We start from the raw sequence: 23,769 nt of genomic DNA on the forward strand, positions 1-23,769 counted from the left end.
ACTGGATTCCAGAGGAGAGGAACAATCAGATGAGGGATTAAGGTCGGGCCGCGTAGCGTATAGGCGTTGGCGACATTGGCGGAAGCGGGCCCACTTTACGGCGCAGTGGCGTGTGACGGCCGTATCGGGCCGGAATTCAAGAGTTGCCGTGCCGAGTCGTGATTATTATTTCTGGCCGAGTCCATCTCGTCCCCCCCCCTCCTATCGCCTATCCGCCCCTTATCGCTTGTTGAGCTCTTCCGTCGCCCGACTTCCACCACCTTCACCTCACACCGTCCGACCTCCACGATGAGCGTCGCAGCCATCCGTGGAGCCCGCCAGGTCCGCTCGGCGGGACTGCGTGTGCTCCGCTCAACCTCAGCAGTGCGAGCATACCATGGCCCGAAGACGGTTCAGGAGCTCGAGCACGGGCAGAGCGATGCCGTGAGCCTGCCCTTCCTGCCCAGACTGACTGACGACAGGACTTTGTGCTGAGCATTCTGCAAGCGTCCCCCTCCATGCGCGACTCGCGCTCGTACATCGCCAGCTTCGCCCCGCCTACCTCCCCCGACACACCGCCCTCTCCCCCAGCCCCGAGCGAGACAGCCGAGGCCGCGCCGAACCCGCTAGTCGGCTCGCTGCTGAACCCGATCGTGCGCCGACCTGCGCTCGTCAAGATCCAGGGGCCATTTACAGACCACCAGCTCCAGTCCGTCTGCCGCGGTATCCAGTACCTGCAGCGCATGGGTCTCGTCTCCGTGGTGGTGATTGACAGGGACGACGTTCCGCCATCGGAGAGTCAGGATGCGGATGCCGCCGAGGCGCAGCGGACGCTGATGCTGCGCGATGTTGAGCGGTGTGTCGACATGCTGACGCGGGCGCGCGCTCCCGCCCGTCCGATCCTCTCGACCGTGGCGCGCATGGGCGAGGACGGCGCCGTTCGTGTCGAAGCCGAAGGTCTGGACCACATCAGGCGTACGGTCGAGGAAGGCGAGATCCCCGTCCTCATGCCCGTCGCGCTGGACACCGGATGCCGCTCCCGTCGCATCAACGCGAACCGCGTCCTCGCCGCTCTGGCCGAGAGCATGAGCGCCCCCGCGCCCGAGGGTGCGGAGAAGAAGGGCATGGACCTGACGCCGGTGCGTCTCCTGGTCATCAACAGGGAGGGCGGCATCCCGTCGTATGCGCGCAGCGGCCTGCCGCATCTCAGCATCAACCTTGCCTCTGAGCTCGAGTTCATCTCCAACACCTGGCGCGAGGAGTGGCGCGACACGCATCCGACAGCGCTCGCGAACCTGAACCTCGCCGACGAGTGTCTGGCGCACATGCCACGAGGGGCTAGTGCCCTCATCGTGTCGCATCGCTCGCCTGCCGCCCTCATCGCGAACCTGATCACGAACAAGCCGGCGCACTCTGCGTCGCTCCCCCACTCGCTCCTCGAGCAGAGTGAAGGGCGCATCACGCCCGACACGCCCACGCTGATCCGGAAAGGCCTCCCCGTCAAAATTGTGCGCAACCTCGACGAGATCGACAAGGACCGCCTCACGGGCCTGCTGGAGCGGAGCTTCGGCCGCAAGCTCAGCCAGGACAAGTACTGGGCGCGCCTCGAGAAAGATCTCGACTTCATCATCGTCATTGGCGACTATGTCGCGGCCGCCATCGTCACGAAGGAGGGACCCAATCGGGATATCTGCTACCTCGACAAGTTTGCCGTGCTCCCTGAGAACCAGGGCGACGGCACCGTCGATTTCCTCTGGGTCGCGCTCCGTGACGAGACGTACGGTCTCGGTCTCCTCGACGCTATGAACCCCAGTATCGGTTCGCTCAAGGGTGTGGGAGAGGGCAAGGACCTGGTCTGGCGCTCTCGCTCGAATAACCCCGTCAACAAGTGGTACTTTGAGCGCAGTAACGGGAGCTTGACGTGCGGCGACAATGGCGCGTGGAAGCTGTTCTGGTGCGACGCCGAGCAGCGCGTGCGCGACATGGCACAGGAGAACGGGAGCCTCATGCACGTCATCGAGAAGAGTGAACGAGGACGGCTAGAGAACTGGGAGCCCGCAATCATGAGCATCAAGAGCGCATGGTCTGACTAGCTTCCTCGGCAGCAGATAGATTAGATAGCGTCACCCGCACTCATTCACAATCCATTCATCCACATACATAGAGAGTAGTTGTGTTTTAGTATGTCATCAGTATTTGCATGTTCGTCTTTTGGCAATTCCATAAATCTATGTTTCATCCCGCAGTATCACTACAATACATCGCCTCGACTTGGCGCGATAATAAGAAAGAGAAAAACAACCAAACAGACGCAGAGAAGAAAGCCTTCCATCCGGAAGGAAGTGGAGTGGGGTTGAGGTGGAATTATGGGTCTTAGTGCCGCGGTGTCCGGGCAATACCCAGGAGATGTCTACTCGGGAACATTGTCATATCGAAATCAGAGAAAGGGAAGGCCCAAACGTCGGCAACCATGCGCTCCGCTTTTGCCTTCATGTACACTCGGCGCTTTTGCGTATAGTGCACGGATCCCGAGCACATCCCACTTCCTTCACGCGTCGTCGTCGTCGGATCCGTTTAACAGCAGCCACCGCTCTGGTTGGACTGGTTCTGCTTCGCGACGTTGACACTTCCGCTGTCCGCACCACCGAGCTTGACAGGCTGCTAGGTCTGCGGTTGCGAGTCGATGAGGCGCGTCTTGATGTCCCTGGACGTTGTCAGCACCTGCGCAAGGATACGCCCGGTAAGGGCCTGCGCGGTCCGTCGTGCGCTGCTTCTCGCACCCAAAGAGAGTGCACACGAGCAGTCCACGGGCATCGTACTCACCTAGCAAGCGTGAAGAAGGCCTCCTCGACACCCTCGTTGGCCTTGGCTGAAGTCTCGAGGAAGCGAAGACCAAACTCGTCCGCGAGCGCCCGACCCTGCTCCAGAGTGACGACACGCTTCTCGTCCCAGTCGCACTTGTTTCCGATCAGGATCTTGTTCACTCCCGCGGAAGCGTGCTGCTCGATCTGCTGGTGCCAAGTGCGAACGTCTGAATGTCAGGGCGCGTGTTCCTAGCCGATGTCTGCACCAAGCACTCACTGTTGAAGCTCTTCTCGTCGGTGACATCGTAGACGATGAGGATACCCATGGCACCGCGGTAGTACGCCGTCGTGATGGTGCGGAAACGCTCCTGTCCGGCAGTGTCCCACTTGCAATGTCAGCATGACCCCGGACAACGCGGGCGACTTACGATCTGAAGCTTGATGCGCTTGCCATCGAGCTCGATTGTCCTGATCTTGCTGGCGGGGTCAGCTTTGACAGTGAGTCTCTAAACGCACAAGTCAATTCCGATGGTGGTGATGAAAGACGGGGTCCACGAGTCGTCACAGAAACGGAGAAGGAGACACGATTTGCCGACACCTAGTATTGTCAGTGGCCGATGTCGCTGGCGAACAGCCTTCCGACTTACCCGAGTCACCAATGAGCAGGAGCTTGATGAGGCTGAGAGTCAGTAACTGTTGTGTAGAGCGACGCACAAGTCGTAGTGAGGGCCAGCCATGTTGGGCGATTCGAAATCTAAGTGCGGCCACGGGGTAGAGGTCTAGTCGGGATAACGGTGACGAGGGATCGACGGTGCGGTCGATGGGCAGGACGCGTAAAGCACGGAAGGGCGAGGTGGTATGGGGTCGTCGAGCTGCGAGGAAGGCTGAGTTGGTGAAGCAAGCGAGGTAACGAAGAAGTCTGAGAGAGGGAGAGGAAGGAAGATGACAGTGATCGGGCGTCGGGGTGAGTTGGAGGTGAGTTGAGCGATGTGTTGTCGTACGGTGCGTAGGTGCGTACGGTGGTGGCGGCGGGTGCAGGAGCCAGGAGACGGGGAAGGGCACCATGGCACCAGCGCATGCAGCACAGGAGAGGGGATGAGGCTGTGGGCAGTGGGCCGCTGTCTCATTCAGGGCCACGTGAGGAGGGGGCAGGGGGAACGGGAGCCGGCGCGCACCTGCGACTGCATCAGCACTGCACTGCACCTGCGGAACCTAATCTCCTCCCTCGACCGCGTCCGCTCTCCACCACCCACCACGAGAAAGCTCGTAGCAGTGGCAGACAGGAGAAGGAAGGCTAGGCGACTTGCTGAGAGCTTAATGCAGTCGGACAAGCCTAATGGAAGAGCTCAAACCGGAGGTCTTCTGAGCAATTAGCACCCCTTAAGGTGCATGCTGCACTGGCGTGAGATGGGGGGGGGGGGGGTAAGGAAGCCGTCATACGGCTGCGCCTTCTTTGCTCCACATTGAACTTCACTGCACACTGACTTCGCACGACGCAAGTTACCCTCCGCTGCCACCACCCAGTCACATTCTGCGCAGCTGTAAGAATCCATGCATGGCATGGGCAGATGCACAGACGCTCTGATCTAACCCTTCTTTCGTCTTGCACCATGCATGTCGAGAAACAACATCCATCAGGCGGTTATCAGTGCTCGACGGTGATATGACGGAGAATGGCCACCCACGTGACGTGGCGGAGGCAGAATGACGATTTCCAGAACAACGGTCGACCAACAACCACCCAACAACACAATACAGTCACCTCCAACCTAATCGACCCCAACCCATCACGATGCAGGGCGGGGACCAGTCGCTCTCCAAGAGCACGTATGGCACGTACGGCTCCAGCTTCGGTGGCAGTGTCGGCAGGCCGCCAGCAGGCTCGACGCTGACGTCGCTGCTCGCCCGCGCCAACGCCCTCAACGATGTCGACTACGACCCCGAGCTCCCCCAGATTCGTTTCGGCATTGACGAGATCGAGCGCATGTCCGAGCACGCTGCCAACAAGGGCAAGCGTGTCCGTGGAACCAACGGCGAGGGGTAAGCTACTCGTTTCTCAGTTCCAGCTGACAACAGACACACGCTGCTCTCGAACCTCGGCATCAACACGAGCCAACTGCAGCGGGAGATTGCTCAGCTGCCGGGAGAGGCTGCGGAGGCGTCTCGACCTCGCCGACGCCGGAAGGCCAACGCCAAGCTTACGCCGCTCGGAGACCTGGGACCGGCGTACGCGATCGGAGACGCCGACGTCGGAGCGTGGGGCCGCAACTGGCACGAGATGGTCATTCTCTCCGGCATCGAGGTGCAGCGCCAGAAGACGGTCAAGTCGTTCCAGAAGCAGTTTGAGAAGCGCATCCTGTCGAACTGGGAGACGGAGAAGAGCCGCGTTCTGCAGGACGAGCTGGGAGTGACGGACGACGAGCTTGCGAAGATGACGACTGGAAGCAGCAAGGGCATGCGGGAAAGCGTCCTCGGCAAGAGCCGCCTCGGAAGCGGATCAGACATTCGCCGGTTCCCTCTTGCCACCTCGACTCTCGGCAAGAGCACGCTCGAGGCGCGCGAGGGCGGCCTTGTCATGCACAACAAGGCGATCAAGTACGAGAAGGTCGTCAGCGCGCTGAACGCGCACCGCTTGCGACGCGAGCCGTACGAGCTGTGTCTTGCGTTCGAGGCGGCGACCAAGGGCGACCCGAAGTACCCGCTTCTCCCGGATGCCTTCAACATCCTCGCGCACATGATGCAGGAGCCATCCCTTCACATCGCTTCCGGCTACGGCTCATCTTCGGCTGCGATCCCCGTCACTCAGCGCCAGTATGCCAAGGCGTACCTGTCCCCGACTGGCAGCAACGCCAAGATGCTTCTGAACGGACGGCTTGTTTCTGGCTCGCGCGCGTACCTCGAGCGTGACTTTGAGCGCTACATGAACGACACGATTACGAACAACCCGAAGGAGGCGGCGCTTGGAGGCATCCCGGGGATCACGAACAAGGTCCGCGCTTTCACGGACGTGACGCTGCGCTCGAAGGAGGCTCAGGACACGTACAAGCCCGAAACGGTGAACGGCATCAAGCTGTGGGCGCAGGTGTACTACCTCCTGAGGGCTGGACACCCGTCCGAGGCGCTCACGCTCGTGGAGCAGAACCAGGGGAACATCACGAAGGACGACTGGTCGTTCCCGGGAGCGTTCAAGGCGTTTTTCTCATCGCCCGAGCGCCGCCTGCCGAAGACGGTGCGCGACCAGCTGTATTCCGACTTCAACGCGCATGTCCGCAATAACCCGCAAGTCGACCAGTTCAAGTATGCGCTCTACAAGCTTATTGGGCGGTTCGAGCTCAGCAAGAAGAATGTCAAGGTTGCGGGCACGACAGAAGACTGGGTGTGGTTCCAGCTGTCGCTGACGCGGGAGAACAAGGACGGCGACCCGCCGCAGGAGCAGTACGACCTCGCCGACCTCGGACGGCACGTGCTCAAGGTCGGCTCGGATGCGTTCGACAGCAATGGCCAACGCCCCTTCAAGTGGTTCAACCTGCTCCTCGTCACAGCTCAGTTTGAGCGTGCCGTCGGATACCTGTACTCGAAGCCGGCGCTCAAGACGGATGCCGTGCACTTTGCCGCCGCGATGCAGTATTACGGCACGCTCCGCGTGCCCGAGATGCCGACGAGCGAGATCCTCGTGGAGGACAACGGACCGGCGCTTAACTACGCGCGCCTGACGCAGCTTTACGTCGCGCCCTTCTACCGCGTCGAGCCCCAAGCCGCGCTGCAGTATGCGTACCTCGTCTCGCTCGCTTCGGATGCCCCGGCCCCGATCGGCGGACAGCAGAAGCAGGCGGCGCTCGACCTCGTGCGCGACATTGTCATTGGCTCGCGACAGTGGACGAAGTTGCTCGGCAGTGTGCGCGCCGACGGCACCAAGGAAGTTGGCCCGATCGAGCGCGACCTCGCCCTCCTCAGCCTTTCCGATCAGGAGGACTACCTGCGCGAGGTCGTGCTTGCTGCTGCGGACCAGGCGGCGAACGACGCCTCGCTCGCCGAGTCTGTCGAGCTCTACCACCTCGCCGGCGCGTACGACAAGGTTGTCGAGGTCGTGACGCGCGCGCTCGGCCACTCGCTCTCGGGCTCGTCCTCGCACTTTGAGCGCACTTCTGCCCCCGTGTCGCTCAGCGGCGCCTTTGGCGGCGCCGCGGACCTGGATGCGCTCGCGACGGCCGTGTACAACGTGTACGGCAGCGACATGATGAAGCGCGGCCGCGTCCCGGACCGGGCCTGGGACACGCTCGAGGTGCTGCTCAAGCTGCGCGCGGGGCTGGAGCAGTACGCGGCCAAGCGGCCCGACTTGGCGCTGCAGACGTTCCAGTCGACCAACCTCCTGCCGCTGGACAACGACACGGCCGGCGTGGCGCGGTACGCGCAAAACTTCCGCGAGCTCCTCGACGCCCCCGTCGTCAGCAACCTCGACACGGTCATTGTCACGACCATGCGATGCCTGCACGACCTCACTGCGGCGCTCAAGGAGAGCCCCTATGGCGACCACGGCCGCATGCAGACCCTCGCGAGCTACAAGCACATGGCCCAGTGTCTTATCCAGTTTGCGAGCACGCTGAGGCTCCGTCTTGGCCCGGACGTGTACAAGCAGCTCAGCGCCATGTCGGCGTTCTTCTAAACGTCACATATGAAGGGAGAATTGTAGAGACGTACGTAGTGGTTTCAGTAGTGTCAGATGTTACAGTGCAACTTGCCACAGCCTCACGTGCCGCGGCCAGACGTGGGTCCGCCGTAGCCGCGTAGTCTGAGTCGGAGGCAGCAAAGGGGTCAAGACCCACTGGCAATCCAACGCGTCACTGGCAGACGTGTCGGACGTGAATAAGCTTCAGCGGGGTCGGGATAGGCAACGGTGCCGACAATGACATAGGCCCTTCATCCGCGCGCTATCCTCTGCGCAGCAGTGACGTGCATCGGGGACGCCGCTTGCGTATAACGGTGTGCTTCATCCTGCTTCATCCTGCATCCTGCTGCATCCTGCAACGGTCCTGCATCAGACCTGTTTATCCTGCATCTCTCCTGCAACAACTCCTGCATGTGCAATGTCCAATCCGAGTCGAAGCAGGTGAAGATGACGTTACGGCCGTCACAGCTGTTGTCTAGGCGCATAACAGGCCGCGCTGGACGAAGAGGGCTGCGGCGGACGACTGCGCAGCGTGCAGTGTGCCTGGAGCAAAGACTAGTAGGACCAAAGTTGGGAATTTCGGACAGCGCGGACAGGGCCGCCGCTGACTTTGCACTGCGACTCGCTGAAGCCTCCGACGTCCACTGGCCACTACGCTGGCGCAGCGCCGAAGTCAGCTCTCACTTACTTACCTTACCGGCTATCTCCCTGGGTCCCTTAGGTCCCCCTGTATCCCTGTCCCCCTGTGCCTCCCTTGATTTAGCCTGATGCGACTCATGCAACGCTGATGGTGTGCATGTTCAAGGTGCAAAACGCGCAGACTCTGCAACCATGCACGAACGGGGCTAGGGAAGGGAAGGCTAAGGGTTTTTGAGCACGTGTCTGGGCACGACTTGTGCGGCTTTGCTGGCCCTCAAATCCTCACTCGATTCCACCGATGCAGCGTTCTGCCCGTCTGTCCGCGCCTGAGCAAAAGCTCAAAGTGGTTAATTGCGGCTGCAGACTAGTCGCACAAGTCGCAGATGGGTGTGGCTGAACCCAATCGTTACCACCCTGGTTTGCTCCCCACACTCGCATCGGCGGCGAGCCAACGAGCCAACGAACACACCCGATGCAAGCACTCGACGTACTCGACACGACGCCAAATGGCCCTCCCTAGCCTTCCCCGCAGGTTCTCGACCCAGCCAAGTCCAGGTCGCACCGGTGATGCCGCCGGCGCAGCCGGTGACTGCATATGGCTGCATGGCTGCACCGGCGCTGGCCGTAGATCCAGATTCCCAACTTGATGCCAGGTTGGGAATCTGCTCACTGCTCGCCCGGTGCTATATGCTATATGCTATCTCAAAACCTGTTGCATGCGCCAATCCGCCGGCAGTCTGACGCCAATCAGTCCAGTGCAATCCCCAACTCTGTTCCGGCTGCGACCGGGCCGCCTGCCCGTGCCGACAGGCGTGCCCACCGCAACCACCATACCACACCGGTGAGTGGTTGCGGCTTTTGGCAAAACCGAAGAAATGTACAGACGACAGCGCGCGCCGGCACGGGCCGGAGGATTGGGGATCGTCACTCTTTTATTTCCATAGAACTGGGAGGAAAAAAGGCACGGCAGCATGCCCACAGGGATATGCCCTTCCCAGGGCCAGGGTAATCTGCGGGAGACACACACCCAACGATGGCAGCACGCGTTTTCTCATCTGGCCTTTGATGCAGCCCCCCGTGCCTCGCCGCCCTCTGACTGCCCCGCAGCAGCTCCGTCAGCACCCAGCCAGCCAGCCAGCCAGCCAGCCAGCCAGAACAACAAACCGGCCGAGACCAGAGCACACTACTCTCGGCTTTTCACTCTCTCTCTCTCTCTTATCCTCACTTACCACCACACAAGTCTTGTGCATATCTGCAAGCTTACATCGAGTGAAACCAACGCCTCACGGCAACAGCTCCACTCCCCCCCCCCTTCTACGTGAGTTGGCAACTTTTTTCACCATTCCGCAGAGCGTGCCCGCACTACCGCAGACGGGTAGCGAGGAGGCATGCCTCCGCCGTGTGCCGGCTGGCGACGGGGCGGCCGACTGGCGAGCCGACGAGGCGTCCAGCGCCTCTTCCGGGTTACGGCTGACTTCGCCTCGGCATTCAGAATTTCAGCGTTAGACAATCCGCTAACTTACCAAGTCCATCCACTGAATCACAATGTTCCGCGGCGGTACCATCGCTCGCCGAGCGTTCATGGGTGCGGCGGCTGCCTCGGCGGTCGTCGGCGCCTACGCCCTTTCGGAGGTGCGGCCGACGACGCTGCTCGAGTCGAACCGCGCCGCGGCCAACAAGAAGCGTCCCGGCCCGTTGTGGGCGCCCATGACCCGTGCCGAGATGCTGGCGCACCTGCACACGTCGGGCGTGTTCATCAAGCGCACGAGCGAGGGCGGGCCCGAGCCTGGCCCCGTTGACCCCAACTACGTCCCGAAGGACGGCGACGATGTGTTCGACCTCCTCATCGTTGGTGGCGGAGCTACCGGCTCTGGCACTGCTGTGGACGCTGCCTCGCGCGGCCTCAAGGTCGCCCTCGTCGAGCGCGACGACTTCTCCTCCGGCACCTCGTCCAAGAGCACCAAGCTCGTCCACGGCGGTGTGCGTTACCTCCAGAAGGCGGTCATGGAGCTCGACTACGAGCAGTACAAGCTCGTCAAGGAGGCGCTGCACGAGCGAAAGATCTTCCTCGAGACTGCGCCCTACCTCTCCAAGCCCCTGCCGATCCTCCTCCCGATCTACACCTGGTGGCAGCTGCCCTACTACTACGCCGGCTGCAAGATGTACGACATGCTCGCCGGTGGCGAGAACATGGAGGGTGCCTACTGGATGGGCAAGAACCGCGCGCTCGAGGCCTTCCCCATGCTCAACCCCCAGAACCTCGTCGGCGGTGTCGTCTACTATGACGGCCAGCACAACGACTCGCGCATGAACATTTCGCTCATCTCGACTGCCGTTCAGCAGGGCGCCATTGTCGCCAACCAGACCGACGTCATTGAGCTCCACAAGAAGCCCGACCCGAAGCACAACGGCGAGCCCCGCATCTACGCTGCCACGGTCCGCGACCGCATGACCGGCGAGGAGTACATGATCCGCTGCCGCGGCGTCATCAATGCCACGGGCCCCTTCTCCGACGGCCTCCGCAAACTTGACGAGCCCACGACACAGGAGATTGTCGCCCCTTCCTCCGGAGTCCACATTACCCTTCCCGTGAGTCACCCAGAAAATTCATTGCCGCTTAGGTGCCCGGGTGGCGCTGGGCACTGACCCGATGATACCCGGGCACTATAGTCGCGCGGGCGATGCGATAAGCGAGAAAGGCAACTGTGCTAACACGCAGAACTACTACGGGCCCAACTCGATGGGTCTGCTCGACCCCGCGACGTCTGATGGCCGTGTCATCTTCTTCCTCCCCTGGCAGGGCAACGTCATCGCCGGCACGACCGACTCGCCGTCGTCGATCTCGCAGAACCCGATCCCGTCCGAGCACGAGATCCAGTGGATCCTCGACGAGGTGCGCCGCTACCTCTCGCCGGACATCAAGGTGCGGCGCGGCGACGTGCTGTCGGCGTGGTCGGGCATCCGCCCGCTCGTCCGCGACCCGGACGCTAAGAACACCGAGTCGCTCGTGCGCAACCACATGATCAACATCAGCCCGGGCGGGCTGCTCACGATCGCGGGCGGAAAGTGGACGACGTACCGCGCGATGGCGGAGGAGACGGTCGACGCGGCGATCAAGGAGTTTGACCTGCACCCCAACGGGCCGTGCCAGACCGAGCACCTCAAGCTCGTCGGGTCCCACGCCTGGTCGCCGACAATGTACATCAAGCTCATCCAGCAGTTCGGTCTCGAGACGGCCGTCGCCAAGCACCTGGCCGAGTCGTACGGCGACCGCGCATGGACGGTCGCGTCTATGGCCGAGCCGACGGGACTCTCGTGGCCGATCCACGGCGTCCGCCTCGCCCCGCTCTACCCCTACATCGACGCCGAGGCGCGGTACGCGGTGCGCAACGAATTCGCCCTCAAGGCGACCGACTTTATCGGCCGCCGTACCCGCCTCTCCTTCCTCAACGTGCAGGCGACGCTCGAGGCCCTGCCAGCCATCATCGACATTATGGGCGAGGAGCTCAACTGGTCCCAGCAGCGCAAGAACCAGGAGTTCGACGAGGCACTGCAGTACCTCAAGTCCATGGGCCTGCCGGAGAACACGCAGCTGAAGCTGTCCGACCTGAAACGCCGCGGCAACGTGCCCGTCTTCGGCCTCACCAACTCGACCGAGGCGGCACTCTACGCCCGCTCGGCGTTCAGCCCCAAGGAGCTCGCGCGCCTCAAGGAGCAGTTTGCCCACCTCGACTTTGACAATGACAACCGCATCACCAAGGCCGACCTCGTCTTCGCCATGAAGCAGATGGGATACGACGCCTCGGACGCCACCGCCGCGCGCATCCTCTCAGAAGTCGACTTTGGACGCAAGGGATCCCTCGACTTCCAGGACTTCCTCGACATTGCCGCCGGACTCAAGGAGCTCCAGATCGAGAGCGCCTTCACCCACCTCGCCAAGCTCGACGAGAAGGTCGACCCGGACGCTGTCCCCGCCATCCCCGTCGAGCGCTCTGGTGGTGGTGCCTAAGTGCCTTCCTCGCTCCCCGTTACACTCAACGAGTATTATTCCTGGCGAATACCAGCAAGCGGTTAGCGAATATTCTTCCAGCCGCTTGATACTGCCTTGCTCTGCCTCCCGCTGCGCCACTGTGCCGTGCAGAGATTTGTATTGATAGAGGACTTTTTTAGACATGCATGAGAAGTAGAATTTCCACGCATCGTTGCGTTGCAGTTTGAGAATGAGTTTTCTATGTGCTACTGATCTGTTACGAACAACGAACATGGCTAGTTGGAGTGCGCCGCCGCGTTCCAGTTTGCAAGCGAGCCCTGGGCACGAGGGATGTGACGGTCCGTCTTGGCGTCCTCCGGCTCCGTCTCCGGCTCCGACTCCGGCTCGGCGTCGACGGGGCCATAGCCTCCTCCGCCAGGCGTGCAGATCACGATGCGGTCGCCAGCATGCATTGTGCACTGGTTCGAGCCGCCGAGGTTGATGACGTCGTAGTCGGTGCTGCTGAACCAGTCGTCCTTCTTCTTGGCGCTGTCGCTTACCTCGGACGCCTCCTTGATGCCCGGGATCTCGGCGTTGGCCTCGGACTTGTCGGTGTCCTTGTCCTTCTTGGGCTGGTCGTGCTTCTTGCGGAACCACAGGTTCTCGCCGCGCTTGCCCGGCTCGCCTCCCGCCATGCCGTACGGCGGCACGACGCGGCGCTGCGACAGAATCGCCACGTCCAGGTCGGTCGTGAACTCGATATCGCGGATGCAGCCGTCGCCGCCGCGGTGTTGGCCCGCACCACCCGAGTGCGGGCGGCGCGCGAAGCGCCGGATGATCACCGGGTACAGGCGCTCCGTGATCTCGACGTCGCCCTGTGGGTCAGCTTGAGAGGTGTAAGGGTACTCACGATACAGGTGTTTGTGCTGTGCACGTGCACGCAGGACTGGCCGTCCCACGTCGGTCCCGCGCCTGATCCACCGGCGATGGTCTCGTAATACCCGAAGCCCGGCTGGGTCTTGCCGTTGACGTCTGTCGGGCCCTTGCCGAATGTGAGGTTGTTGCACGAGCCCTGAGACGCGGCGCAGGCCTGGAACGCCTTCAGGATGACATCCGTTACACGCTGCGATGACTCGACATTGCCGGCGCAGACCGCGACGCCATCTCCTGGCGCAAGGAGAGACTCTGGGGGCACGATGACCGTGATTGGAGACAGGCAGCCCTGGTTCAGCGGCAGGTCAGACACAATCAGCGAGCGCAGGACGTAGATGATACTGCTAAACAGGATCGCAGTGGGCGTGTTCAGGTTGTTGTACCTGTCGAGTTAGCTCCCAGCATATATCTACAGCTGTTTGAGAGGCGGACTCACGTCTGCGGGCTAGTACCCGTAAAGTCAAAGGTGGCATCGCCCTTCTCTCCGTCGATCGAGATCTTGAGCTGCAGTCTCGTGCCATCGTCGAGGAAGTCCTCCGCCTCGAGAGGCTTGCCGCCAAACTTCTCCGCGACCTTGCGAAGGAGTTCACGGACGGCCTTCTCGGCCGTGTGCATGATAGCCTTCATGTAGAACTGCACCGTCTGCAGTCCCTGCTCGTCGACAAGCTGGTTGATCAGGACCGCACCGCGGTGGCACGCGGCAACTTGGGCATGCAGGTCGGAGATGTTGTCGCGCAGCGTGCGCGTCGGCTCACAGCCGGGATACTCGCCAGGCTTGTTCAGCGCAGCAGTAACACCTTCCTCGTCAAACTTGCCCGCCTTGACGAGCTTGAACGAACGGAACTGGGCACCCTCCTCCCACAGCTCCTTGGAGAAGGGCGGCATCGAGCCAGCACGGATGCCGCCAATGTCCGCGTGGTGCGCGCGCGCAGCCGTCCAGAAGATGATTTTGCCGTTGTGGAATGCAGGCATGATCACGGTGAGGTCGGGAAGATGCGAACCACCAGAGGCGGGGTGGTTCGACAGAAGGATGTCTCCCTCCTGCAGAGTGTCGCCGTGGATACGAGCCTGGTGGCGGACAGCGTGCGACATCGCACCCAGGTGGCACGGGATATGCGGCACATTCGCCACAAGACCACCGTCAACGTCAAAGATGGCGCACGAGTAGTCGAGACGCTCCTTGATGTTGATACTGATACTGATCTTGCGCAGAACATTGCCCATCTGCTCGGCAATACCCATCAGCCTGTGGCCGTAGACAGAGAGCTGGACGGGGTCTACCTGGTCAAGATCCTCCAGGTTCTCCTCTGCATCGCCCTTCTTCGTCGCGTCAGCGTCAACAGCATCGATGACAACATGCTCCGGGAGCGAAGTGGCGATGTGGCCCGGCTCCACAAGAATGGTCTGCGTCTTGTCGAAGATGACGGCGGGGCCAGTCACCTGTTCGCCGTCCTTCAGATCCGCAAGCGGCACGACAACAGAGTCAACCCAGCCGAGATTGTCGAAGTAGATTTGCTTCTGCTTGAGGCTGCTCGTGTCGTGGGCAGACTTCTTCAGCTCTTCAAAGTCCGCGTAAGGGGAGCGGGTCGCTGAGCCAAGTGAGTGGCCGACGCCACGCACACGCAGGTCGTCGACGACAATATCGCGCTCCAGGTTGAAACCAAACTCGCGGCGGTGCTCCTCAACGAATCGCTTCTCGACATCGCCATCCTCGGGAAGCTCAACCATGAGCTGCGTAGATGATCCAGAGTAGCGGCAGTTTAGGTATCGCTCGCACTGGATACGCTCGGACGGGAAGCCCTGCTTCTGCAGCGCTTCCTCCGCACGCTTCACCAGCGCACCCATGCGCTCAGTCACCTTGCCGACCTCGCGGTTACCAGTGACGACGTAAGCCGCCGGTTCGCTGAGTTCCTGCACAACATCCGCAAGAGCCATGCCGTACGCCGACAGCAGCGAAGACAGACGCGGGATAATGATGCGCTTAATACCCAGAGCACCAGCGATCGCACATCCGTGTTGTCCACCGGCACCACCGAACATGACAAGGTGATGCGACGCGCTCTCGTACCCACGAGCCTCGGTGAGGCTGATGTCAGCTGCAAGAGGTGATCCTAGCTCACGTTCGAATAGGTCGACACATGGTCTCGTTCGCAACACGGAGGAAGCCGGCAGCGACCTGCTCGACGCTGAGCTTGTCGTTCTTGCCCTTGTTAATCTCCTCCGTGAGCTCAGCGAATAGACGCCTGCTCGCGTCAAGATCCAGCGGCTCGTCCTCGTTCGGGCCAAAGATATGCGGGCTGATGTCAGCTGATGCGGAGTGAATTGCAAAGCTCACAAATGTTCCGGAAGCAGGCGTCCCAGGATCAGATTCGCGTCCGTAACAGCCAGAGGGCCACCCTTCCGGTAACACGCAGGACCAGGGTGAGCTGTCGCCGACTCGGGCCCGACGACGAACATGCCATGCTTGTAGAAAAGACGGGAACCACCTCCAGCCGCGACGGTGTTGATGTCAAGCTGCGGCGCCTGGATGATCACTGTTGTCAGCTGGTCACACTACTTCCCAACCCACCTTCAGCCGTCGTCGTCTCGAAGACATGCTCCAGCTTGCCGTCATAACGTGAAACGTCCGTGCTGGTTCCTGTCCGTCAGCGAATACCGAAGGTAAGAGGGCCGGACTCACCGCCCATGTCAACTGCAATCAGAGCACGGCCGCGCTCTCCGTCATAACACGTCTTCGAGTATCCGACGACACCGCCGGCGGGACCAGACAAAATCGCTCGAAGACCGGAGAATTGGTCCCACGCGCAAAGTCCACCATCACTCTGCATGAAAAGCAGCTTGGAACCGAAAGCCGCGAGGCCGCCCTCGAAGCCAGCTCCGAAGCCCTCGATGTATCGACGAGTGACGGGAGTCAGGTATGCATCGGCGATCGACGAGTTGGCGCGAGACACGAGCTTGATCTGTACGGTTAGCTATAGACGCCCAAAGCAACACAGCTGAGGTGCCTGCGGGATGATAGGCCGAGGAAGGCAGTGTCTCACCATCGGCTGGAGGTCGGAAGAGACCGAAACCTGGAAGCCCATGTCGCGTGCGATCTTGGCGACAAACTCCTCGTGCTCGTTCCAGAGATATGAGTGGACGAAGGCGACAGCGACGGAGCGGATACCCTTGTCCCACAGCGCCTGAAGCTTCTCCTTGACCTGCGCCTCATCGGGGCGGGACAGGATGCGAACAACTTCACCCGTCGTGGTGTCCTTGATGATATCGGTGGACTCGGGGACTGGAACGGGTGCGCAGACGAGCGACTGCAGGGGGGTGATGCGCTCGCCAATCTGCGTGTCAGCTCTGCCCAAACTGGGAGTTCAAGAAGGTATTAAAGCAGCCTGGGAATACGCACCTCAACGACCTCGTCATAGAGGAAGGCTAGCTTTTGAATACTAAGGTCGAAAATGTCGGGACGCGCTGCAGGGTGTTAGCTATTTGGGTCTGGATGCATGAAGCTAAGGGAAAGGAAGAAAGGAAGCTCACCCTGCATGCCGATGAGAAGCACATCACCCCAGCCTTCACTCGTGAGGAGGGCGCAGCGCTCTCCCTGGCGTTCCAGCAACGCGTTCGTCGACACGGTCGTTCCCATGCGGATGCTCTCGATGCCGTCGAGCTTGAGCTTCTCGCTTTTGGAGATCTCGCGCCCCTCTGCAATGCTCAGAATGCGACGAATTCTATCTGTCAGCTGAGATAACCAGCCAGGAAGCTCACCCCTCTGTGGGTGCATCCTTGTAGTTGGCAGGATCAACTGAAAGAAGCTGCTACGTCAGCTGGGCGGAAATCCAGAAGCTTACCTTGATGACGATATCGTCTTTGCCCCTGCGCGACCCAATGCAGTCACAGAACGTGCCTCCGCGGTCAATAGACACGCGCAGCAAGTCTTCTTGCGCTGCCATGGTCGCTTATGCTTGATGAGTAATGGAGGGAAGGCGGGGAAGATGACAACATGAGCAGCTCACCCAGCATTCCGGAAACCGGGGGCTCCGGGGTTCCGGTCCGGGGTGGAGGCGTGCCACTGAACCTTAGTGATAGGACGGAAGGCGGGGTACCACGTCATTTGAAGCGCGTATCTCGCCATGGGTGCATGGTTATCAGCTGCGCCGGGGGCAGTAGCTTGAATGCATGCAGATCATCTGCGCAATGGACGGACAAGTCATGCATAAGGCAGCAGACCGCGATCCGCAGATGGCCGTCTCGCGGGTACTGGCGCCAATCATGACGCGTCCAAGGTGAGGGGACCAAATAGCGCGCAACCAATGGTACGTCACGGTAGCTCGTCGCTCATGTCCCTTGCATTCAGGTGTCAGGTGTTGCTGCTTCAGCGTCAGGCTTCAGCTCAGGTCTAGCCACGACGATTCAAGGTTGCTCCTGTCGTCTCAGAACTCGTCAACACAACATCGCCCGCTTGCTTCACGTTAGCCAGCGACACTAGCGACACACACGCCTCCTCCGCGGCACACACAGAGCCGACGCTCGCTCCCTCTCGACCAGCGCCTCGCTAGCGCCTAGGCGGACCACACGACCATCATGGCTGCTCCGTCCACGCCGGGGGGCAGCCCGAAACTCGGCCCCGCCTTCTCACCAAAAGCAGCGACGGCCGCTGAAGGAAATGCAGCAGCTAGCACGTCTGCAAATGCTGCTGGACCGTCGGGGAACGGGAGCGAAGCGGTCCATGCAGGCGGCTGCTCCGTGCGGTGCCCGTACTGCGACGAAGTGCTGCCGTCCTCCTTTCTGGCTCAGATCCGCTCAACGGAGGAACTCGACCCGCAGGCGTCTGAGGGCTTGCAGAAGTCAGTGCTGGGTGGCGACGGGGCAGAGACGAGCGCGAGCAAGGCCGGAATCAGCGCGGCCGACATCCGGCGGTGGTCTGAACGTGCCGGTCTCGAGCTTCCCCCTCCTTCCCCCACTCCAGCACCCGTCCAGGAGGAGTCGGAAGACCACGCGAAACCGATCCCGATTCTGGCGCCGCCGCCTCCTCCCTCGAGCAGGTCAGCAGCTGCTAAGAACAAGGGTCGCTTCGGCTTCTTCTCCCGCAAGAGCGAGGAAGACGACAGCGATGATGACGACCTCGACGACCTAGTGACCGGCTACGCGAAGCTAGACGAAGGTCCTGACGACGACGACACGTACGAAGAGAAGCCGATCGTGTTCAAGAAGCGCGAGCCCGAACCCGACGTGCAGCCGAAGGCTGAGGCGAAGACATCCGCAGAGTCTGAGGCTCGACCGCCGCAGCCCGCCAGCTCTCTGAACGACCCGACGCTCACAGTCGCCGCGGGCGCATCGGAGCCTGAGCTGCGGCTGTTGCTGAAGGAGGTTCTGGGTCGCATCTCGTCGCTCGTGAGCTAGTACGGAGATTGCGTAGCTGACAAACAGTCCAAATCGCACGAGGAACTCGCCGCATCGCACTCGACGCTGCTGACGTCGCTCAAGATCGCCCGCTCCAACCTTGTCATGGCCGAGGCGAATACGGAAATGCTGGAGAGCGAACTACGCCGCGCCAAGGCTGAAGCAGCTTCTGCCTCTGCTGCCTCGGCCAACGCCGCCACTTCCACACCCAACTCTGCTCCTCGCTCCCGACCGAGCCTCGAGGGCCGACCCTCTGGCGACGCCTCCTCACCTCGGGCTCCGCCATTAGTCAAGGAGAAGTCCTTCGGCTTCTGGGCGCGCAAGGCGTCTCCTCTTCCCTCGCCATCCGGGAACGCCTCGGCCGCAGGCGACGACGACGAGCTCACGCGCCTGCGCGAGCAGGTCGCGGCGCAGGCGACCCAGCTCGACACGTTGAAGCAGGGCAAGCGCGAGATCGAAGCCGAGCTCGAGGGGCTCTCGCAGGCCCTGTTCGAGGAGGCGAACAAGATGGTCGCGGACGAGCGCCGGCGGCGGGCAGAACTGGAGGAGAACCTGCGCGAAGCTAGGGACGAGCGCGAGGCGCTCCGCGCGACGATCAAGGTGCTCGGCGGCAGCGCGCCGGGCACAGAGGCGAACAGCGACGACGAGACGGAGCGCTCCAGCGTCGGCGGGGACTTGACGGCGCACTATGCCGCGCTGAGGGCCGGCATAGACCGGGTCGGGGCGCGAACGCCCCAGCCCACCGGAAGGGTTACGAAGGAGAGTGCGAGCGCCGCCGGCTCGCCGATGCCGATACCAAGCCCGTTGGGCAGGTCCGACAGCTCCGCGGGAGAGGGCAGGGAGACGGAAGCGAACGGCGGAAGCAGTGGGGGCAGCGGCACAGGCAGTGCTGGCAGCGTCACGCCCAGCCGTGAGCCCAGCCCCGACACGGGCGCCAGCGCGAGCGACATGCCGGGCGCTTTCTCCAGCAGCCCGCCAAAGGACGGCCCGAAGGGGTCCGCAGCCATGAACATGCCGCCCATGCCTGTGCCGCTTGAGACGGAGGCGAATCCCTGGGGTTAGGAGCTTCAGGCGCCCCGACTGCCTCTCCGGTCGAGACGCGGTACAGGCGTTAGCCAGAGCGCGGCGGACGGAAGCATGACTGGGAGGGACGGGTCGTTTTAGATCGTGCTAAATGTCTGCCGAGGTGCCGAGGTTGACCCGGTCACGAGGGCGAGGGCGATCAATCACACCCATGACGTTCTGCCGAGGCGATCGACAGCTTGTGCGCCGGCCGAGTGACCTCTGATTACGACCAGATTCACCGCACATACCAATTCGTCGTATAATTTGATCTCTTGTAACATCACTACATGCATGGGGAGGAGTGACGAGGCGAGCAAAGTTGAACGGATGCATTCCACATCATTCCAACTGACTGCCACGGAGCTGGATCACCTTCTGACAACCCCCCCGGAGTGTTGCTGCTGCTCGCGCACTGCGCTCGCGGAAAACATAGGCTGCATCGGTTTGTTTCGGTGATACAAAGGATTGTCACGCAACATGAATCAAGTCTTGTCAACAAGGTAAGAACGAAAAAGAGAAAAAAAGGTTTCAACGACGGAGGAGCGAAAGCGAATTGCAAGTGGTGTGGTGTGGGGAAGGGGGAAGTTGGCGTGGCCTCGGGACTCGGACTGAACCGGGTTGGCGAGGGCGAGAAGTGAAGATACGAAAGGAAGAAAAGAAAGGAAAAGTCGCTGTCAAGTTAAAAGTACGTATGGTTGGGGGTTGTTGTATCAGTTGAGTTGTGGTGCGAGTGTGGATGATGGTATGTGGGTGGGATATGCTGGGTAGGGGCAGATGGATGTGTTGAATGATGCGCGTGGCGATGGCTTTGGTTGTCATCGTGGACGAAACGAAACAGCTTTTGTGGGGTGAGCTGAGATCAACGCAGCGGACGGCCGTACGCCGGGGCCATTTGGGGCATACCGACGCCGCAGTCGCGGTGCTGAACGAGGATAGACGACATGCGCTGCAGCTCGTCCTCGAGCTGGCGGCAGTGGCCCTGCAGACGCTCGTTCTCGACACTGAGAGTCTCAACCTTGTTCTGCAGCTCATTCAGCCACGCCTTCTTGCGCTGTCGGCACTTGAGCGCAGCCTGTCGGTTGCGCTCCAGGAAGTTGCGCCGCTTCTCCTCCTCCGTCTCGTTCCGGTTGCCCGCCGGCTTCTTGTCCTTCTCCCCATCCGTACTGCTGTCCTCCTTCTCGTCCTGCTTCTTGCCCTTCTTGGCTGCTCCACCCTTGTTACCGCCAGTGTCCTTCCGCTTCTGGCCAGCCTGAGGCTTCGGTCCCGTGTTGGACACGTTACGCTTACTCATTACTGGCGTGTTACCAGACGACTTGGCTTCCTCTTCCCTCTTCGACAGCTCCTGGTGAGCTTGCGACAGAAGGAAGAGTCCGTTCGCCGCCTGGCTGGCAGCATTCGCGTTCTGCTGGGCATAGTCGACGGGGCCACCCATCGGGGGAGGGGGGAGGGGCCCGCCTGGCGCGCCAGGCACAGGTCCAGGAGGGTAGAAGGCATTGGGAATGCCGTTCGGAGGCGGCTGCTGCCGGCTAAGCTCGGAAGCAACGGCACCAGTGAGGGCACTGAGGGTGTTGGGAGTGATGGTCGGCTCAGTGGGGCCGGCAGCAGCGGCAGCATTGGCATTGGCGTTGTGCGCCGGGTTCAGGTGCGACATGCCGTGAGGCTGATGCTGGAGGTGGGGAGGGATGGCGGAAGGAGGTTGACGAGGTTCACCGTTCGCAAAGTTGTTGCCGGGAGCGGTGCCTCCGTTGTTGGCGTTGGCGTCGTTTGCTGAGTCGACGTTGGTGATGCTGTTTAAGAATGCAGCAGTGTTCGGACTCGGCATAGGGAAGTTGGAGTTGAGAAGTGCACTGTAGCCTGGGGTGAAGCCAGTGCCAGTTCCGGGAGTGAAGCCAGTACGGAAGTTGCCTGGCTCGAAGTTCTCCTCTCCGGCTGCGTTCTCTTCAGTGTTGTTACCCGCAGGTCCCCATGCATTGGCGCCGGCAGGAGCGGCGTTGTTGGTGTTGTTGGCGTTGTTGGTAGGTCCTTGACTGCCTTGTTGAGGCCCAGCTAGCATAGCAGGGCTTAAAGGACCAGAGCGTAGGGACTGACCGGCCAACCAGGGGAATTGGGATGGGTCAGCAGCCGCAGGACTCGTGAGAGACGATAAAGGAGGAAGGGAGTTGTGCTTGAGGCTGGTTGCATCTCCGCCTCGAGGAGGGGTCGTGCGTTCGCCTTCGGCCGGGGGACCACCACCTGACGGTCCGGACTGCGAACCGCGGGAGAACGATTGTTCGAATGGGTTCGGCTCAAGGTCGAAGTTGGACTTGTTCCCGGAGCGAAGACCAGGACGTTCACGATCTTCACCTGCCTCTGCGGACTTTCCTCGGGAGGGTGACTTGGCTGCAGGGAGGAAGAGGGGAGAGAATAAAGAAGAAGTAGAAGAGGTATGTACAAAGCAGTGTGTGTGCAGGTGAGCGGAGTGCAAGCGGGGATGACGGTGTTGGGAAGCGGTGGTGGTGGTAATGGGTTATACAGCGTGCGAGACGGGTCAGAGGCAGCGTGCAATAGGGGTGGAGTGACGATATATGACCGGTGACGTAGTTGGCGATGGACGGTTGGACGACCAGAAGGGGCGAAAGTCAGCTACTATTCAAGCTCTCTCGAATTCCAATGCACCGAGTCTCGCCTCTTAGCGCACCCCTCGGCGATAGCATGGGCGTACCACCGGAGTGTTCAGCGGCCTTGCATGACGAGGAGGATTTGGATGACACCATCCAGCAATCCAGAATGCCGAGTCTCAAGGTCGGCCCGGCCATACGTCAAACCAAATGTGGTCCGAAAGATGACGCTCCACACCTATAATAGACACAATGTCCAAACAACACGTCCCAATAGAAACGGTACTCACCTTGGTCGTTGGCACCATCGGCCTCCTTCTTCTCGTCAGCCTCCGCCTTGACTTCGGCCGTCTTTTGACTGCTGGACTTCTCGGAAGCAGCGGCAGGTTTCTCATCAGCCGCAGGCTCAGGCTTGGTCTGGGCTGTGGCAGGCGTTAGCCGGTGTGGCTCTATATCTCACGTGGGTCTTGCATGCGACTCACCATTTGAGGGGCCCGCCTGCTGCGAGACGGACCCAGGAGGGGGAGCAACGGCAGCCATTCGCGCGGGACGTTAGTGTGCCGAGAGGGCTACAGGCTTTGTACAGCGAGGTGGGTGTGCGGGGGGCGGAGGGAATGAAAGTGGGTGTGTGGTTCAGGTCGTGGCTCAAAGATGATAGCCGGCGTTCCGATTTTGTTGGTGGCAAGAAGACAGTCGAGGCGCGTCGATGACCGTACTCGGAGCTCTGCAACGCGTAAGTCACTGTTCTGTTGGGCACGATCGGTTCGCAGAAGAGGAAGCTCGGAGTGGTTTAGGCGAATATGGGCAAGGGGAGGTGGGTTTAGAACGAGTGTACGGATGATTAAGCCAACGGGACAGGGAAATGTGGGAAAAGTAATGAAAATAATGAGCCGCCTGCGTCAGCCAACATCCCTCCATGCATGCACAAGGGGGATCGGGGACGTGCAGAGGATGTTGAGCACGTTAGACAGCACGTCTGAACGAGTTGCGCGATGTCATGTAGCGGGATGTCTTGCGCGTGACTGGGATGTTCCAAGGCAAAATTTCGGGTGGAGAGACGCGGGCCGGCTGGGGAGGAAGGGAGGGAAGAAGGCGGGGAGCAAGGGGAAAAGATACTGACGCTGAAAAGTGAGGGGTCACAGTAGAGAATGCACAGAAAGGATCGGCTCAGCGGAACGAGTCGCGAGACGACGAGCAGAGGCTGATTGATGGGTCGTGTTTACGAGTTGGTTGCGGCGAGGTCGGTCGCGGTGGTCGCTTGGGTCAGATGGATGGTCCAGAGGTGGTGACGAAATGAGTAGATGGTGGAAAGCTGCGTCATGGGCACCGGGGGGGGACTATGACGACAACGCTGCCCGCGACCTGTTCTTTCACTCTTTTTTGCTCCCGTCTTTTCAGCGGCCAACCTGGGGGACTCTAAGGGGAGTCTCGAGAGCCCGGCCCACGCTACAGACCCTGAGTCCCTGGACGCTTTTCGGGGAAAAGCGACTCGCCTGTGGGCGTCCACGGATCCACGGCCTTTGCCACCCACATTGGGCACAACTCCGCAGGCCTATCCCCGCCCGCCTGTGCCCGCCGAAGGGGCGCCCAGGAGCGCCATCTTGCGCCATACGTAATCCGTCCTTTCCGATGCCTATTGTTGTGTCAGGCACAAGCAATAACTCCGCATGTGGCAATCTCGGCACGACGATTGGCCTGTCAAGGTGTCCGCTTCAACCTCGGAAC

The 23,769-nt window shown here is 61.1% G+C and overlaps 7 protein-coding genes across 7 annotated transcripts; 4 read left to right on the plus strand and 3 right to left on the minus strand.

The window, feature by feature from the left end:
- Positions 1-288: 288 nt before the first annotated feature.
- Positions 289-2,072, plus strand: A1Q1_07081 (amino-acid N-acetyltransferase; the record flags this gene model as incomplete). The annotated part of the gene is made up of 2 exons (XM_014327330.1): positions 289-423; positions 462-2,072. 2 exons carry the CDS (start codon positions 289-291, stop codon positions 2,070-2,072), a joined length of 1,746 nt encoding a protein of 581 aa, XP_014182805.1.
- A 568-nt stretch (positions 2,073-2,640) lies between these two features.
- On the minus strand, positions 2,641-3,848 carry A1Q1_07082 (Rab/GTPase; the record flags this gene model as incomplete). Its single annotated transcript, XM_014327331.1, has 6 exons — positions 2,641-2,683; positions 2,803-3,010; positions 3,061-3,169; positions 3,212-3,251; positions 3,300-3,381; positions 3,431-3,848. 6 exons carry the CDS (start codon positions 3,846-3,848, stop codon positions 2,641-2,643), a joined length of 900 nt encoding a protein of 299 aa, XP_014182806.1.
- Positions 3,849-4,575: 727 nt separating this feature from the next.
- On the plus strand, positions 4,576-7,446 carry A1Q1_07083 (uncharacterized protein; the record flags this gene model as incomplete). The annotated part of the gene is made up of 2 exons (XM_014327332.1): positions 4,576-4,823; positions 4,896-7,446. 2 exons carry the CDS (start codon positions 4,576-4,578, stop codon positions 7,444-7,446), a joined length of 2,799 nt encoding a protein of 932 aa, XP_014182807.1.
- A 2,187-nt stretch (positions 7,447-9,633) lies between these two features.
- A1Q1_07084 (glycerol-3-phosphate dehydrogenase) lies at positions 9,634-12,097 on the plus strand (the record flags this gene model as incomplete). The annotated part of the gene is made up of 2 exons (XM_014327333.1): positions 9,634-10,677; positions 10,808-12,097. 2 exons carry the CDS (start codon positions 9,634-9,636, stop codon positions 12,095-12,097), a joined length of 2,334 nt encoding a protein of 777 aa, XP_014182808.1.
- Positions 12,098-12,354: 257 nt separating this feature from the next.
- Positions 12,355-16,932, minus strand: A1Q1_07085 (uncharacterized protein; the record flags this gene model as incomplete). Its single annotated transcript, XM_014327334.1, has 11 exons — positions 12,355-12,777; positions 12,969-13,374; positions 13,428-15,050; positions 15,112-15,288; positions 15,327-15,514; positions 15,561-15,622; positions 15,672-15,951; positions 16,033-16,323; positions 16,389-16,453; positions 16,520-16,784; positions 16,831-16,932. 11 exons carry the CDS (start codon positions 16,930-16,932, stop codon positions 12,355-12,357), a joined length of 3,882 nt encoding a protein of 1,293 aa, XP_014182809.1.
- Positions 16,933-17,563: 631 nt separating this feature from the next.
- Positions 17,564-19,444, plus strand: A1Q1_07086 (uncharacterized protein; the record flags this gene model as incomplete). The annotated part of the gene is made up of 2 exons (XM_014327335.1): positions 17,564-18,373; positions 18,467-19,444. 2 exons carry the CDS (start codon positions 17,564-17,566, stop codon positions 19,442-19,444), a joined length of 1,788 nt encoding a protein of 595 aa, XP_014182810.1.
- An 862-nt stretch (positions 19,445-20,306) lies between these two features.
- On the minus strand, positions 20,307-22,584 carry A1Q1_07087 (activating transcription factor 2; the record flags this gene model as incomplete). The annotated part of the gene is made up of 3 exons (XM_014327336.1): positions 20,307-21,826; positions 22,335-22,466; positions 22,527-22,584. 3 exons carry the CDS (start codon positions 22,582-22,584, stop codon positions 20,307-20,309), a joined length of 1,710 nt encoding a protein of 569 aa, XP_014182811.1.
- Between the last annotated feature and the right edge of the window lie 1,185 nt (positions 22,585-23,769).

This window comes from Trichosporon asahii (genome assembly GCF_000293215.1).
Source record: "Trichosporon asahii var. asahii CBS 2479 unplaced genomic scaffold scaffold00009, whole genome shotgun sequence".
Classification (NCBI taxonomy): Eukaryota; Fungi; Basidiomycota; class Tremellomycetes; order Trichosporonales; family Trichosporonaceae; genus Trichosporon; species Trichosporon asahii.